At 37.3% G+C, this 18672-nt stretch overlaps 2 protein-coding genes across 2 annotated transcripts; both read right to left on the bottom strand.

The window, feature by feature from the left end:
* Positions 1-3006: 3006 nt before the first annotated feature.
* LOC113451534 (olfactory receptor 10G6-like) lies at positions 3007-3933 on the bottom strand. The gene has a single exon (XM_026722904.2). The coding sequence runs from the start codon at positions 3931-3933 to the stop codon at positions 3007-3009; it is 927 nt and encodes a 308-aa protein (XP_026578689.2).
* A 7230-nt stretch (positions 3934-11163) lies between these two features.
* LOC113451530 (olfactory receptor 10G6-like) lies at positions 11164-12090 on the bottom strand. The gene has a single exon (XM_026722900.2). The coding sequence runs from the start codon at positions 12088-12090 to the stop codon at positions 11164-11166; it is 927 nt and encodes a 308-aa protein (XP_026578685.2).
* Positions 12091-18672: the final 6582 nt, after the last annotated feature.

Below are 18672 nucleotides of genomic sequence, written 5' to 3'. Positions count from 1 at the left end.
AGTACTTTAAGCACTTTAATTTTTCCTTGAAGTACATTCCAGGGGGAAGAACTTCAAGACAGATGCTTTATCTAGATTACCTCAATATAATAGTGCTCACCAAGAAGTGGTACAGCCTATTGTCACAATCAAACAGTTGGCAGCTCCAGTACTTACCAGAGCCCAGAAAAAGAAGGAAGTTGATTTATCAAATGATTTAACTGCACAATTAAAAGAAGTTCTAAAACTTGATGATTGGTTCCTTGCTCACTCAAATAACTGTATGGTTAGAGATGGATTGGCATGGGTGGGGGCCAAATTATATGTGCCAGCAAAGCTGAGAAACCAAATATTACAGCAAGCTCATGACTCTAAAGCTGCTGGACATTTTGGATTCGTGAAGACCTTACACTTGATTAAAAGGCAATTTTGGTGGTCTACCTTGAAAAAGGACATTGAGACTTATGTGGCTAGCTGTCCTATCTGTGCCTCAGCCAAACGGCCTCCTGGTAAACCAGCAGGCTTACTAAAAAATGTGGCTAGACCAACTGCTCCATGGAAGGAAATTTCTATGAATTTTATAGTGGAATTACCTGAAAGTGGGGGGAATACAGTTATTTGGGTAGTAACCAATTTGTTTTCCCAACAGGTACATTTCATATCTTGTCTGAAAATCCCACCTGCGAAAATGTTAGCTAAACTGTTTATTTTACATATCTACAGGCTACATGGGGTTCCTGAATGCATAATCTCAGACAGGGGTGTCCAGTTTACCTCAAACTTTTTGAAGGAGTTCCTGAAATTATTGGGCTTTGTCTAGTGCTTAAGCTCTGCCCACCACACACAAACCAATGGGGCTTGTGAGAAGACTAACTCAGTATTGGAACAATATCTTTGATGTTATATAAATTATCAGCAAGATGATTGGACTGACCTATTGCCATTCGCTGAAGTGGCATATAACAATTTGGTACATAGTAGTACTGGGTTTACTCCATTTAAGGTGGCTTCAGGACAAGACTTTGTACCCATACTGAAGCTTCCACAGGAGAAACCTAACATTCAGTCATTAGATGAATGGATAACACAGCTCCAGCTTACCTGGCCGGTTACCCGTAAAGCATTAGATGATGCTCATCAAGCCCATAAAAATTTTTCAGATAAAAAGAGAAGTCCACAAAAACCATATCAAGTTGGTGACAAGGTCTTTTTATCCACCAGATATTTGCAGACCGCACAGAAGTCAAAAAAGCTTGGATCTAAGTATGTTGGATCTTTCTCAATTGAACAAATTGTGAACCCTGTGGCAGTCCAACTGAAATTACCTAAAACCTTCCAATGGATGAACCCTGTTTTCCATGTTAGTTTATTAAAACCTGAACATACCTCCAACTCAGGTCAATCCCCCTGTGCCATTGCTAATTGAAGGTGTACAACATTTTGAAGTTAAAGAAATTTTGGATTCTCAAAAACAAAGGGGTCGACTCCAATATTTGATTGCTTGGAAACATTTTCCTCCTTCCCAGTCTGAATGAGAAGGACATTAGAGCTCCTAAGCTTATCAAGGCATTTCATACTAAATATCCTGATAAACCCTAAAAAATAGTATTATGGTGTTACATGTATATTTTCTGTTAACTTCTATTTTTATCTTTTATAGGACTAACGTCTCTTTTGCAGGAGGGCCGAATGTCAGCCTTCAAGATTTTTTCCCTTTTCTTGGTATCTTTTGGCTGTCATAAGTAACGGGGGGAGGAGGGGGGATATGGTTATGGGAAGTGAGCTGGAGGTGTTACAAAACAGAATTGTATAAGCTGGGATGGGGGATAGATTCTTGCTTAGGCTTCTGTCCTATTCTATGTGCAGCTGCAACTCTTTATCAAAATATGTCAAGGTCAATGGACAGAGGCCTCATCACCACCTGGAGATGCCCACATGATGATATACACAACTTTTAACTGGATGAGCCAATTGAACTATAGGGGGTGGGAACATTGTCATCACTTTGTATATGTGATTTACGTGCTCATTTTCTCAGATTCAGAATTCTTTTGTGGTTACCACTTGATTTCCAGTAAAAGATATATTTTCTCTAAATAATGGAGTCTAAGTATTTCTTTCTTGGATTTTGAATGGAGCACCAGCTGACAATATCCTTCCCCTGTCACTCCCACCAAGCAGTGCCCACAGAACTGGTAGTAAAAACATTTGAATCCTACCAAAAGCCGGAATGAACAAGTCCAAAGATGTGGACCATCCCATTGGTTCAGAAGGACTCTTTTCCTTAAATGAAGATCATCAAGGAAGTCCTCATAAGACATTTTCTCTCCAAAAGCTTAGGAAGTTAGATGATCAGAGACCTCAGTATGACTCAATCAGAACACAATGTAATAGACAGTGTTTGAGTAAATTTTGGAATCTCAGGAAAATATTGGCATAATCTACAAAACTTTCAAACACACAGACTGCTGTTTCATTATTAATATTTCTGCAGCTTTTACTGAAACAGAATTATCTATAATATTTCCAAAACTGATAATATACTTTGTTACAGTTCCCTTTTAAACAATAAAAGAATAATAGAAGAACAAATTTTATTCCAAAGTGAATGTATTTTAGTATACATCTGATTCAAACAAGCATAAAAAGTGGAAATATACACAGATATGCAAGAGATAAGCAGAATTTTTTAAAAAATAAAAAGAAATGGTATTGGATTTCCTGTCTAATCAAGAGGTTAGATCAGAAGACCTCCAAGGTCCCTTCCAACTATTCTATTCTACTCTACTCTACTCTACTCTACTCTACTCTACTCTACTCTGTTCTATTCTATTCTATTCTATTCTATTCTATTCTATTCTATTCTATTCACATAATCTATAAAACTATCAAATCCTGGCTGAGCTACAAATTAGTTAATAGATACTGTAGTTCTGGTCTCTGCAGATCCACATAGTAAAGTAAATTGGAGTTCACGTCTGGTCATCTAAACTTGAGGAAAAATACATGGTGCACACCTGTTGCTATCTACTCAGGATTCCCACCCCAGAGTTTCATCAGAGCAGTTTTCATCTCTTTGTTCCTAAGTGTGTATATTATGGGATTCAACAGAGGTGTAATGGTGGTGTAGAACACACATACAACACTCTCCATGATGTCCTGAGAAGCTGGTCTCAAATAACGGGAAAATAAGGGCAGGTAGTATATGATCACCACAGTAAGATGGGCAGAGCAAGTGGAGAAAGCTCTGTGTCGTCCTTCACTTCTACTGATCTTCAAAATGGCTGTGATGATGTAAGCATAAGATGCTAGGATGAGGAGAAAGCAGGTGATTGTCACGAAGCCCATGTCAATGATGATAATCATTTCTATAACATGTATCTCAATGCAAGCCAGCTTCAGGATGGACGGAATATCACAGAAGATATAGTCAATATAGTTGTTCTCTCCATAAGGCAAATGAAAGGTAAGAGAGCTCTGAAAGGCAGAGTGGAGAGTCCCTCCAATTATGGTACCCAAGGAAAGAATGACACAGGCTTTTAAGCTCATGAGGTTGCCATAGTGAAGTGGTTTACAAATGGCCAAGAAGCGGTCATAAGCCATCACGGTGTAAAGAAAACATTCTGTACACCCAACTGAGTTCAAAAAGAATACCTGTGAGACACACCCTGAGAAGGAAATGATCTTTTCCTGCTGGTTGAATCCTGAACTAACTTTGGGAATCACCACAGCTGAGAAGGCCATGTCCAGGATGGAGAGATGACAGAGGAACCAGTACATGGGCTTGTGCAGTTGAAGGTTGGTGATCACTGCCAAGATGATCAGAGAATTTCCACAAAGAGTGAGTGCAAACATGATTGAGAAGAAGATAACAAAGGGGACCTTTAAATCTTCTGTACAGGGAAACCCAGAGAGGATGAATTCCTCTGGGGCTGTTTGATTTGGACACTCCATATGGGATTTTTGTTTTCAATTATCCAACCTGTTGAGCAAAGGGGGTTAGTTCCTACTTGTGAGAGGGCATTGACAGCGGTGGTGGGATGCTGCTGGTTCGGACTGGTTCTAGCAAACTGGTAGATCCAACGATCACCTGCCCCTGCCCACCTGCTCCCACCCAATCCTGTCCTATATTTCCATGTTTTTCAGCTCAAGTGATTCATGTGGCACAGTGAATTCCAGCCCCTCAGCTGTTTTACTTACTGGGGCTGCCCTAGAAGGTAAGCTTTCATGCTTGAAATTGGTGTATTTTGAATGCTGAGAGAAGAACTATCTCATAGAACCGGTAATAAATTCTTTTGAATCCCACCATTGGTTGACAGCATACTTAAATTTTACAGATATTGCAATTATTTTCTAAGAAGATCATGCCCACCAGTCAACTCTTCCTTTGACATATAAATCTATATCACATCATTGCTTCTCAGCATGATGAAGAGAGAGCTGTTTATTTTTCAGTTTTCATATCTATTGAAATACATCATTGAACAGTAAGACAAGTTCCTTATTTTTTAAAAAAAAATCTTCTGGATAACTGGAACTGCTAGTCAGTCATTTCTCAGTAATTTTGTTCAATGTATTATTAGCTCTCTTCCCTTAAAGTTACAATCTGTGATTACTTTTTATAACTTTAACACAATTTGGAAGATTCTTCAGTTCTCTTAACTAATCTGAAAAAGGCTCCCTCTCAAAATCTGGGGTTGTTTTTCAGAGTTAATGATGTTCCTGAAAGAAGTAATGTCTGGCAAAGAAAATAAATCTCTTCTTCAAACTTCTAAAGTCTGGTCTACAAATGCATGAAGGTCAGTAGATCCCTAGTGCTCAGTCAGGACTTGTAAAGGAGAAATACTCCTTATACCCCAAAATTCTATGTAATTTGGAAAAAAAATAAGAACTGAAAAGGAGAACCTATTGTAGTGTTAAAAGCATTATTTACTTAGTATTTAACCAGTATTTACACCTGCAGATTTAAATAAGGTTGGGGAAATTAGGTTGTAATTCTTTTAGGAATGTTATTTTGAAAGATCTAGCAGGATTTTCTTCTCCTTGACTGATCTGTTGATTGGCTATAACTCATCCTATTTGAGCTGCAAATGGGATACACCTAATGGCTTTTGTCTTATTTAAATCTGCTCACCTAAATCTACTGATCCTGTTTGACTCTGGACAATGAACAATGGGAATTTCCTCCCACTAGCAAACATTAGCCAAAAGGTTGGCCTATTGAAAGAGGCACTATCAACAGCAGGTTGAGAAAAAATGCCAGAGAAAGACCAGGCTTCAAAATGTTTGCAAAATATCCTCTTGAGAAGAGGCCACTAAGAAAGTAATAGGAATATTCTCCTTTACTCATTAACCTGATAGAGAACAGAAGTATTTGGGATTGAGGTTCTTTTATTTGGGTAGGAGAAATCAGATTTTGTTTATATGTTAGTTAGAAATTGCTTGATAGTAAAAAGATAGGAGCTAAGTTTCCATCAACCCAAGAGAAAACAGAGGTATGGAGTTAGAAACAAGTAACCTTGGTGATGGAAAACATGCAGTTCTTCCTATATATTAGTTAGGAAATTTTTGATATGAAAATGTGATGGACAGGATCCAAACCATGTTTTTATCTCTTAAGCACATATATAGTCCATATACAAATTGAAAAATGTCTATCCTCAGATGACCATGAAGAAAACAATTTGCATTCGCCTAGTATACCTTTTACTATGTTGAAATTCCTGAAGACTCATCGATCGCACAGCATGGAAGATAGATTTTGTTTAGCATTATTATATACTTCACTTATCTATTCCAACATTATACTTTGTACGATATACACCACTCAGAATCCCTCTGTGGTTTAACACTCTAATAAATTATTAAATAAATAAAATCTCAGGGAAGGAGTGATTTAATTCATTTCTCTCCCCCCACCCCCCCACCAAATGCGATATTTGCTGGAGTGAAATTGACTGGAAGAGTAGAAATGACAATATTTCTAATGCTGTTCCTGGAAGAGTAAGTGGAAAATCCTGATGGAGATTTTGAATTATTTGCTTGTTAACTTGTAGCCTTGTAACTTTTAATTCTCTTTCTGTTTGGAAGACTCACTGAGTACTTCAAGGAAAACAGATGAACTTTCTCTTGATGGACAGCAATGTATTTTAGTTGCTCCAAGATGAATCCTGAATTGAGCATAGAAAGGAGGTTTTCAGACTTTCTGTTTCTGTAAACTTCAGTTGATATAATTAATTGCAAAAATTCCAACAAATGTAATTGCAATTTTTTTAAAAAATCATTCATTATTGTGAGATACATCTAGAAATATTTGGATTTCTGTTCTGAAGATCTTATGAACTCTTGTATGATATGAAGTGCAGATGTGAAATGCAGAATCAGGCAGTCAGAATAAAAGAATAACAGAATTGGAAGGGATCATTGAGGTTTTCTAGTCCAACCTCCTGCTCAGGCAGAAAACCATATAACAGGTCAGACAAATGCCTGTCCAATCTCTTCTTAAAAACTTACAGTATTGGAGCACCCACGACTTCTGGAAGCAAGGGTCTGTAGTGGGTGTGCATAAGTGCATCAACGTGCCTACCATCCCTGTCCTATTGTTTCTTTTTTTCTTATTCATATCCATTTCATGTATCCATAACCATGTTTATACTTATACCTGTTATCTAATAATTGCTTGACAAAATAAAATAAATAATAAAATATTAGATGTTTCACTGGTTAATTGTTCTTACTGTGAGGATATTTCTCCTTAGTTCCAGGTTGGTTCTCTCCTTGATTAATTTCCATCCATTGTTTCTTGTCCTGCCTTCAGGAGCTTTGGAGAATAGCTTGACCCTCTCTTCTTTGTGTCAGCCCCCTCAGATATTGGAGCACTGCAATGAATTGTATGTATTTGTATCTCCAGGTAGGAGCAGTTGGACTCTTTCATTTCCACATCTTTTTATAACATTGCATCTTCAGTGAATGTTCTGCCTTTATTCCCTAGAGTTAATAAACATTATTTTAAAATATGGTTGATTTGGGAGAAAGGCGATTAAAATTGGCCAGAAACTCCCTTGGGAAACAATTACTTTCAAACAATAGGTGAGTTTGAAAGTTTGCACACATAATCATAAAAAAATCAATTAGCCATGAGTTAAGACCTATTGTTTCCAAAGGGAATTAACTTAGAATGATTAATTTATTCATCATTTTTCTGCTTTATTATTTGGATTATCTTTTTCCTTCTTGAAAATTGAACGTCTGTTTTTCCCTTAATTCCCATTATGTTGTCCTCAATTTATAATCCATGATCCATCTTATCTCTTTCCTGATTTGTTCTTATGCTTCTGTTACACTAATCTAGACTTACTACTCTAGTCAACCAATATTATAATCTCATGACATGCTCTGGATATGATGCATGTTTTTAGCAAGAAATTCAGTTAATTTATAGATATGCAATACTAAAAATGCATCCCTAGTATATATGACCCAATCCTTCCCCTTTTGATTACATATTGTTTTTCACTTGCTTCTATGATTCTTTGTTAATTTTTCTTTGGAAGATTCCCTGTTGGTTTTGGTAGTTACAATTCCAATGAAAACAAAAAGACTAGGGAAAGGAATATTGAATGCATTTATAATTGCAAAAAATCATAACAAAAATGGCAAGGACCACCAATCTTCATGATTAATGCAAGCTTATATCTCTCTTGAAACATGAGCAGATATTACCTTACTAGGAATCTGAAATAAATAAATCTTTATGATTTGTGTTTTAGTGCTGTGGTGGCACAGTGGTTAGAATGCAGAACTGCAGGCTACTTCTAATGACTGCTGGCTGCCTGCAATTTGGCAAATTGAATCTCACCAGGTTCAAGGTTGACTCAGCCTTCCATCCTTCTGAGGTCAGTAAAATGAGGACCCAGATTAAACTGTTGTGAACTGGTATATAAGTCTAAGTGCTCTTGCTATTTATATGACTGGACATGTATTGTTTTCCATTTTCCCCTGATTTTATGATTTTCTGTATAAGGGTCCATCTTATATACCAATTGCCAGGGCATTCAAAAAGTCAAGATGCTGTCTGCAATCACATGACTTAAGACCAAGAAAGCCATCATTTAGATTTTTCTTGGGGACATTCTTGTCCGGTGCCATAGGACAATGGCTGAACATGACCCATCAAGTCCATGTTGGGCTTTAATGAACAGACAGATTGATTTTCTTCAAGAGGATCTGTGTCCAGCCTGGTTCTTCAGGTCTTCCATTGTTTCACCCATTGTCACTATAATTGAGTCACCTCATTTCTGTTTTTCATATAACAAATTGACACTGAATAACACTTCCCATGCATAAAAAAATAAATAAAAATGCTTTTGATTTTCCTTTCATTCTTCTCTACTAAAATTTTTATTATTGAATTGTTTATTGCTATTTATTTTATTAAAAAGATGTTGAGACTCTGGAAATAGTGCAGAGAAGAGCAACACAAATGATTAGGGGATTGGAAGCTAAAAAATATGAAGAACTGTAGCAGGAACTGGGCATGGCTAGTCTAATAAAAAGAAGAATAAAGGGTAACATGATAGAAGTGTTCCAATATTTGAGGGGCTGCCACAAAGAAGAGGGAGTCAACCTATTGTCCAAAGCATCAGAAGGGAGGAAAAGAAGCAATGGGTGGAAACTAAACAAGGATAGAATCAACCTAGAATTAAGGAGAAACTTCCTCACATTAAGAACAATTAATCAATTGAACAGCTTGACTAGAACAGAATAGAATTCTATTCTAAAATAGAATAAGAGTTGTAAGGGACTTTGCAGGTCTTCTAGTCTAATCCCCTGCCTAGGTAGGAAACCCCTGACACTTCAGACAAATGGTTATCCAACATCTTTTTAAAAACTTCCAGTGTTGGAGCATTCACAACTTCTGGAGGCAAATTGTTCCACAGATTAATTGTTCTAACTGTCAGGAAATTTCTCCTTAGTTCTAAGTTGCTTCTCTCCTTGATTAGTTTCCATCCATTGCTTCTTGTTCTGCCCTCAGGTGCTTTGGAGAATAGTTTTGACTCCATCTTCTTTGTGGCAGCCCCTCAAATATTGGAACACTGCTATCATGTCTCCCCTAGTCCTTCTTTTTATTAGACTAGACTTACTCAGTTCCTGCAACCATTTTTTCATATGTTTTGTCCTTGAGTCCCCTAATAAATTTTGTTGCTCTTCTCTGCACTCTTTCTAGAGTCTCAACATCTTTTTTACATCATGATGATGATGAATGTGAGGAATTCCCTCTTGTATTTGCAGAGAAAGAATTTCCAGAGAAAGAATTACATTATGTCTGCCATTTGACTAGGGAAGGCGCTATATCAAAGACATTCATACAGCATGAGACAATACATTCAGAAAAAGTTGTTAAGTATTTTTTTTATTTGAAAATTTTTACTTTATTTAAAGAAGCTTAAAATACAAAATGCAAACGTATTTAAAAAGGCCTTAACAAGAAAAAGTGTACTTTAAAAAATATATGTACATAATATCCTCCCTAGTTGAATGCTAATTAGTATAATACATTCATCTAGGGAGGATGTTATGTATATATGTGTTGCTTTTGTTCTTGTTTTTTTAAAGACACTTTTTTTCTTCTAAAACTCAAAGTCATGTACAAGCTCTCCAATAAAAACTAGTTAAATAATTATTTTTTCCCTCTCTGATTGTTTTTCCTAAGTGCCTTAATTGACATCCCTTCAGTAATAGACCTTGCAGGAGACAGAAAAATCCCAGCTAGCAGTCCAGAAAGATTTAGACATATCACATCTCATAAAGAGACATGGTGTGGGGAGGATGGTTTGATGGAGTTCCTTCTCTTCCATGTCAGCAAAGTTAATTGAAACTGGCTGAAGAAGGACATCATGAAGTTCTATGAAGAAGTTCTGGTTGGATGTGGACCTCTCTAGGAGAGGAGCTAGCAACATTGCATGGGAATGAGTGGTCAGCAAACTTCAGGTTTCCTTCAGCATTGCTTACATCTCAGATACTTTCCTGATCATCTGTTCAATCTTTTCTTGGAAACCACATGAAGATAAGAGGACCAACTAGTGATTCCACTGTCAGCATTCCAACTAACCAACTCCAAACCAATAAACTCTGAGAAAATCATTTTCTTAAAGTTCCATTTCATTTGAGTTGTCATATTGGCAAATCTGGGGAAAACCTAAATCTGAGAGTTCTGGGTTTTCCCTACCCAAGAGAAAATAAAAGATTTATCCCCTGCACCCAGCAATCCATCACATGGCCCAAACAAAACATTGTCCCAACTGGAGACATTTCTCCAGACACTCCTCTCCACTCCATGTTACTCTAGAGTAACATGTCCTTGACTTTCCAAGAAAGAATGTTGTTGAGTCTAATCTTCCACCTCTCTGTGAAATCCCCCCTCACAAATTTCCAGGCACCAAATGTGACAGCCTCAAAACTTCCAAGTAAAATATGGTTTCCAAGGCTGACATCTACTACTTTGCACCTCAAAGCAAGTCATTCACCCCATAATTATGAAAGAAGTGATTACACACACAACAGATTGTGTGATTTGAAACAATCTGCTGATGCCCATATAGGGGGCATGCATAAGCGCACCAAAGTTTTTTTATATGTATCCATGTATTCATAACTATGTTTTTACTTATACCTATTATCTTATAAGCAATTGACAAAAATAAATAAATAAAATTAATAAAATGTTTCTATTCAGCTCCTCTGCTTTCTTTCAAAGATGCTTTTTTTTTCAATAGGCAACTTTTTCATTTTTCTTTGAAGACATTTCACTTCTCATCCAAGAAGCTTCTTCTGCTCTGACTGGATGACTGGATCATCAAGCATTCTCCACTATCCAGTCAGAGCGGAATTAGCTCCTTGGATGAGAAGTGAAATGTCTTCAAACCTCTCCCCCCAGAAAGTCTAGTTGCCTCTTGAAAAAAGCATCTTTGGAATAACCATGACTTGGATAACTGGGAATCTCCATAGATATTTAGTCATCCTCTGCCTTCCATGCAATTTGACCCTCTATATCTATTTTTTAACAGTGGTCAATAGAAAATTTGAGTGCAGACATACAATAGATAAAATATAATGAAAAACTTTGACTGTTCATCATTATTTGTTTATTTTAATCTAAAATGTCTTGGGTTTACCTGCTGCTGTCTAGTCTGGATTCCAATGCCAGAGTTTCAGGAGAGCAGTTTTTATCTCCTTGTTCCTAAGGGAATATATTAGTGGGTTCAACAAAGGTGTGATGATGGTGTAGAACATGCTTAACACACTATCCATGGATTCCTGAGAAACTGGCCTCAAATAGTGATAGAACACTGGCAGGAAGAATAGGCACACCACAGTAAGATGGGCAGAACAAGTAGAGAAAGCTTTGTGCCATCCTTCACTGCTACTGATCTTCAAAATGGCTGTGAAGATGTAAACATAAGATGTTAGGATGAGGAGAAAGCAGGTCATCGTTATAAAGCCCATGTCAATGATGATAATCAGTTCTTTGAAATGTATGTCACTGCAAGCCAACTTCAGGACAGGTGGAACATCACAGAAGACATAATCAATATGGTTATTTTCCCCATAAGACAAATAAAAGGTGAGAGATGTCTGAAAGGTAGCATGGAGGCACCCACCAATTATGGTAGCAAGGGAGAAAATGAGACACAATTTCCAGCCCATAATGTTGCCATAATGGAGTGGTTTACATATGGCCAAGAAGCGGTCATAAGCCATCACGGTGAAAAGGAAACATTCTGCATACCCAACAATGTTTAAAAAGAATACCTGGGTGACACACCCTGAAAAGGATATGACCCTTCCCAAGACGTTGAATCCTGCAATAACTTTAGGAACCACCACAGCTGATAAGGTCATGTCCAGGATGGAGAGATTACACAGAAACCAATACATTGGCTTGTGCAGTTGAAGGTCATAAATCACCATTAAGATGATGAGTGAATTTCCAGAAAGAGTGAGTACAAACATGATTGAGAAGAAGAGAAGCAAGGGCAGTTTGAACCCTTGTGGATATGGAAACCCAGAGAGGATAAATTCATTGGGGGCTGATAGGTTGGAACACTCCATGTGTCACTTATTCTTATATGCGTCCAGGTCTTTGAGCAATGAGCCAATCAAATGGAACACTTTGCCTGAAGGATAGACGTGTCTCACAGTTTCTGTGTGTTTTGTAGGACTTGAGTTTACTTACTCTGCTGTATGCTCTTGTTTCAGATGTAGAAAACAATATCACATCATCCTCATTCTGTCACATGTCAAGGCACCACTGTAGAAAACACATTTAAAAGCTTTTAAATTAATAAATATTCAATGTGATGGAGAAAAAGCTACTGTTTCCCCCTTTATTTCATATTCATCTATCAAATAGTGAACAGTCTATTTCACTAATAAAGGGAAGCTCCTTGAAAAGTATCTCTAGGTGGAACAATTATCTAGTGGCCCAAAGGGGATTTTTCAGGAGGCAACAGGACTTTCTTGGTTTTTCTTTTGAAGACATTTTACTTTTCATCCAAGAAGCTTCATCAGGTCTGACAGGATTTAGTGAGTCACTTAATTAGTGAATTGTCTCTAACAATCCTGAATATATATAAGTTTGAAAAGTCTCTCCCTCCCAATGACTGATTAGTATGCCACAGAGATCCTGTGGCTTATTATAACATTGCTTTTTCAACTTGTTACAGCCTGCAGGCGATATGAAGGAGCAATATTCAAGCATAACACTCACAAATCCTAACAATAGATCATAACATAGCACTAAAGAGACTTTTGAACTCCACTCAATGGATTATTCTTGTGAGGGGCAAAACTTGCCTTTCAGGGACCATTTTCAATGTTCTGAACATGTTGGAGAAGAAGCTATTGACTTCCCTCTAAGCTGCGGTGGCTGATGTAAAATGGATTACAACTGGTGAAAATATATTTTGTTGGGACTGACACAAATTGCTAATGCAGTCGCAGAGTAGCAGACAGAAGCTGTGGATATGTATTTAGGTGATTTGCTTTCTGAGTTTTAGCTTTATTCCATGCCATTGAGTTTCCATTGGGCAATTTAAGGATAGCAGATGATCTTTCATTTCAGAGACTGCAATTTTAAGTTCTACGGAAATCTTCAACCAGATTGAGAATAGAGGAAAAGATCCAAAAGAACTTCTTTACAAAATGGAACACTGAATTGCGACTCAATTGTGTTGACATTCCAGAAAAGCAGTCAGCAGTTTTGAAAATGAGCTTATTTTAAGCTTATATGGTATGAGTTAATATGATATTCCAAATCTTCATTTGCCTTCTTAATTAGGAATAGGTGTTTTCATTCTTTTCCATTCAAAGAGCTTTGGAGATTGATTGTGAAGTTCTGATGGATTCCTGCTTGATATGAACTTTCAGTGTGAAGTGAAGAATTAGGCGGACTCACATAACTCCATTTCTTTAGGTAGGAGCATTAGATACCTCAGTTTCCATATCTTTTTAAAATATTGCATCTTCAGAGAACACTCTGCCTTTAGTCCCTAGAGATAGGACATGTTATTTAAATATTACTGATTTAAGAGAAAGGCAATTATGATTGCCAGAAAGTCCACTGGGGAACAATTATTTTCAAACAATTGATAAGTTTGAAAGTTTGCATACATAGTAATCAAAGAGATGATTAGCTGTGATTTATGATCCTTTTGTTTCCAATGGGAATTAATTCAAAACAATTCTTTTTTTACTGCGGAATTGACTGTTAATGATTTTCTTGCCTTTCCATTAGGATTACCTTTCCCATCCTCCAAATGCATAGTTAGAATTTCAGTTTCCACCTTGATCAGTGATAATGTTGTCTTCATCTTGAAATCCACAATCCATCTTATCTCTTTTGTGATTGAGTTTCACCTAACTCGGGCAGTGTGGTTATCTGTCCAAGTTGTGAAACATCAAAAGTCATAGTGATAAAGTAGATCTTACTGTTTCATGTATTCTGAATACATCTATATGTTTTTAGGAAGGGATACGGTTAATTTTTGGGTAAAGATAAAGGTTCCCCTTGCACATATGTGCTAGTCATTTCTGGTTCTAGGAGGCGGTACTCATCTCCGTTAGAAAGCTGAAGAACCAGAATTGTCCAAAAACGTCTGCATGGTCATGTGGCCGGCATGACTAAACACCAAAGGTGCATGGAACACTGTTACCTTCTCACCAAAGTGGTCCCTTTTTTTCTCTTTGTATTTTTATATGCTTTCGAACTGCTAGGTTGGCAAAAGCTAGGACAAGTAATGGGAGCTCACTCCATACCATGGTGCTAGGGATTTGAACTGCTGAACTGCTGACCTTTCTGAATGACAAGCTTAGTATCTTAGCCACTAAACCACTGTGTCCCTTTATTCTTGAGTATGCTATACTAAAAACATACCTCCAATGTATGTGATCTGGCCTTGTTTCAGAGAACTTCCTTTTGGGGTGAACATTATTTCTCATCTGAATCTATGATTCTATGTTAATTTTGATTTAGAAAATGCCCTGTTGATTTTGGTGGTTTTGTTTCCAGTACAAACAAAAGGACAAAGAAAATGGCTATTGCATGAATTTATAGTTGCAAAAAAGGATAACAAAAGTTATCTCTAAGGATCCATCATGTTCATTCCTGTGATAGCACTCAGACTTATATACAGCACTCAGACTTATATACAGTTTCACAGTGCTTTTACAGCCCTCTCTAAGTGGTTTACAGAGTCAGCATATTTCCCCTCAACAATCTTGGTCTTCATTTTACTGAAGGACGGTAGGCTGAGTCAGCCTTGAGCCGGGTGAGATTTGATTTGCCAAATTGCAGGCAGCCAACAGTCAGCAGAAGTAGCCTGCAGTACTGCATTCTAACCACTGTGCCATCGTGACTCATCTGTGTTGTAGGAGATGACCAGGCTGAGCCCAACAGAAGGATCAAATGCATCATCAGCTTGGAGTCATTATGCTCCCACAAGAGACCTTAGTCCACTCCATGAATTCCATTGATTCGTATCTAATGGCAATTGATCTTGACCATTAGTAAATCAGATTCTTGTGTATAGGTAACATGTAATACATTTGAAATGCATAGAACTCAATTCGTGTTCCTGGTTGCTTGTGCCTGACACAGGGTTTTCAGGTTTGATCCTAAAGGTCAACATAGTAGCTGCAATCACATGATACAACAAGGAAGCCACTATCTTGACTTCTTTTGTGAGTGCTGCTGCCATTGCCACACAATATGTGAACATGTGCCATCAAGTCAATATTGAACCTTAATGATCCAGGAAGGTCTGGTTCTTTAGTTCTGCCAAAGATGCATCCATGGTTACTGTAAATTGAATCATCTTATTTCTGTTTTTAATATAATAAATCAGACACCATTTTCATGAATGGCAATAATAAATTTTTGCCTTTCATTTTCTAATAGCTGTTTCTCCACTATAAAAGGTAATATTGTTGAATCTTATATTGTTGCTTCATTTAGCTTTCAGACACCTGGATGTGAGATGTGGGGGATGTGGGCTACAAACTCGATAAATGAGTATTAGGACGTATAAAGAAATGTGTCTTTCCCAAATATTCCAACTGTAATAGAGAAAATTCTGGTTTAAGCAAATAATTGAATCATATACAAGTTTGTTTGTCCAAATATTTGATGTTTTTATTAGAGAATATGTAGTTACCCTGAATGTCAAGTTTTCTTAATTTTTGAAATACATATCAGGCAAATGATTAAAGCCATAATGGTTCAGTGGTTAAAATTCAGTATCGCAGGCTAACTCTGCCCACTACCAGGAGTTCGATTCTGACTGAATCAAGGTTGAACTAAGCCTTGTATCCTTCCAAGGTTGGTAAAATGAGGACCCAGTTTGTTGGGGGCAATAGACTGATTCTGTGAACCACTTAGAGAGGGCTGTAAAGCACTATGAAACTGTATATGTCTAAGTGCTATTGCTACCACACTTCCATCCAAACTAACCTTCATAGTAAGGGAGTCCAAAATCCAATTTTAAAGTAACTGCCTATCTGAAAACATCAGATTCAAATGGTCCCATAGATGTGATGCTGTTGAGAAGAGGGGACTGAATTAGACAGAAGAAGATAAATGAAGTTGTGTAAGAGGCCAATAAGAATGTAGATGATGTTTATTTATTTTATTTCTTTATTTTTATTTGTCAATTGCTTACAAGATAATAGGTATAAGTAAAAACATAATTATGAATACATGGATACTTATAAGAAAAATAAAAATAAAATAAAAAAAACAATAAGACAGGGATGGTAGGCACGTTGGTGCGCTTATGCATGCCCCCTACAGGCTTCTTAGGAAAGGGGTGAGGTCAATGGTAGACAGTCTAAGGTTAAAGTTTTTGGGGTTTGGGAAAGAAACCACAGAGTCAGGTAGAGTATTCCAGACATTGACCACTCTGTTGCTGAAGTCGTATTTCTTGCAATCAAGTTTGGTGCGGTTAACCTTCAGTTTGTATCTATTGTTTGCTCTAGTGATGTTATGGTTGAAGCTGAAGTATTCATTGACAGGTAGGACATTGCAATGTATGATTTTATATACTATACTTAGATTGGACTGAAGGTGGCAGAGTTCTAGGTTTTCTAGGTCTAGAATTTCGAGTCTGGTGGCATAAGATATTCTGCAACAAGTAGAGGAGTGGAGAACTCTTCTTGTGAAATATTTCTGGACTTTCTCAACTGTGTTAATATCAGATATGTAATGTGGGTTCCAGACTGATGAGCTGTATTTGAGTATTAATCTAGCAAATGTTTTGTATGCTCTAGTTATTAGTATAATATTACCAGAGAAAAGGCTACATAGGATTAGGTTAACAAATCTTAATGCCTTTTTGGCTATTTGGTTACAGTGGGCTCTAGCAATTAGATCATTAGAGATGAGTACTCCAAGGTCCTTGACAGAGTTTGGATCATCAACAAGGCCTTGACTATTCAGTCTGTATTTTATTTTCTGGTTGTTGTTTTTTGGCCAATATGTAGGACAGAGCATTCATTTGTTGAGATTTAAAGTTGCCATTTGTTTGACCATTCTGATACATAGTCAAGGTCTTTTTGAAGGGTAGCAGTATTGTCTGTGGTGTTGAATAGCTTTACATCATCAGCAAAGAGAACGCAGTTGCTCTTGATATGATCACAGAGGTCATTTATGTAGAGTATGAAAAGAATTGGTCCTAGAACACTGTCTTGGGGGACACCACTGTTGGCAGGTACAGAATTTGATAGGATGCTCCCAATTTTGACCATTGTTGTCTCTTTGTCAGGAATGCCTCTATCCAGTAATTCATGTGTCCAGAGATACTGTAAGATTTTAGTTTTAGGAGTAGTTTGTCGTGTACCACTGAATCAAAGGCTTTACAGAAGTCTATGTAGATTGTGTCCATTGCTTTGCCCTGATTGAGTTGTGTAGTCCATATGTTTTTGCAGTGTAAGAGTTGCAGAATACATGATAGTTTTTTCCTGAAACCAAATTGTTTATTAGAGAGTAGGTTGTTTGTTTCTAAGAGGAGGATAATGGATTGGTTAATAATTGATTCCATGACTTTACAGGTTATGCAGCATAAAGAGATTGGTCTGTAATTTTCAACTAGGCTGGGGTCTCCCTTTTTGAAGATGGGGATGACCATGGCTTGTGACCATAGTTTTGGCAAGGAGCTGGTCCTGAATGATTTTTCAAAGTTGTCCTCTCCATAAGGCAAATAAAAAGTGAGAAATGTCTGAAATGCAGAGTTGAGGCTGCCTCCAATTAGGGTACCCAAGGAGAGGATGAGACAGACTTTCTAGCTCATGATGTTGCCATAGTGGAGAGGTTTGCAAATGGCCACGAAGCAGTCATAAGCCATCACAATGTAAAGAAAGGATTCTGTACACCCGACAGTGTTAAAAAAGAATGCTTGTGTAATGCATCCAGGAAAGGAAATGATCTTCCCTCTCGAACTGGACCCTGCAATCACTTTGGGAACCACCACAGCTGAGAAGATCATGTCCAGGATGGAGAGATGACAGAGGAACCAGTACATGGGCTTGTGCAGTTGAAGGTTGATGATCACTGCCAAGATGATCAGAGAATTTCCACAAAGAGTGAGTGCAAACATGATTGAGAAGAGAAGCAAGGGCACCTTGAACCCTTGTGGATATGGAAATCCAGAAAGGATAAACTCATTTGGGGCTTTATGGTTTGCGCACTCCATGTTTCTGTGTTTCTTTTATGTATCCAGGTACTTGAGCTAATGAGCTAATCTAACTGAGCACTTCACTTTGAGTTAGTTCTACTATGAAGAGATCTCCTACAGCTTCTATGCGTGTTGTAACACTTTCATTGACTCAACAAGAAAGACATTTCATGCATTGCTGTACATTTTTCCTTCAAACATAGAAATCAATATCACATATTATTCTCATGCTATCATATATCAGGGGGGCAGGTATATAAAATATTTTAAAATTATTAGATAAACAAACATTTGATAGAGGGTACTTTTTCCTTTATCTGATATCTGTATTTAAAAATGTTAGCAGTTAATTTCTTCAATCAAAGGAAGCTACTAGGTAAGAACTATTATAGAGTGACTTCTCAGCGATACTCCTGGATTTATGCAGGTTTAAAAAATTTCTCCTCCCAAATGTCTAAGTAAAAAT

The sequence above is a fragment of the Pseudonaja textilis genome, chromosome Z (genome assembly GCF_049901715.1).
Source record: "Pseudonaja textilis isolate UNSWEBS1 chromosome Z, rPseTex1.2, whole genome shotgun sequence".
Taxonomy (NCBI): domain Eukaryota; kingdom Metazoa; phylum Chordata; class Lepidosauria; order Squamata; family Elapidae; genus Pseudonaja; species Pseudonaja textilis.
The sequence above is the reverse complement of the archived record's forward strand: the minus strand, read 5'-3'. Positions and strand labels throughout refer to the sequence as shown.

What these genes read in the sequence shown, in the direction of transcription:
- LOC113451534 (XM_026722904.2), bottom strand. Translation starts at nt 3,933, where the DNA reads ATGGAGTGTCCAAATCAAACAGCCCCAGAGGAATTCATCCTCTCTGGG.
- LOC113451530 (XM_026722900.2), bottom strand. Translation starts at nt 12,090, where the DNA reads ATGGAGTGTTCCAACCTATCAGCCCCCAATGAATTTATCCTCTCTGGG.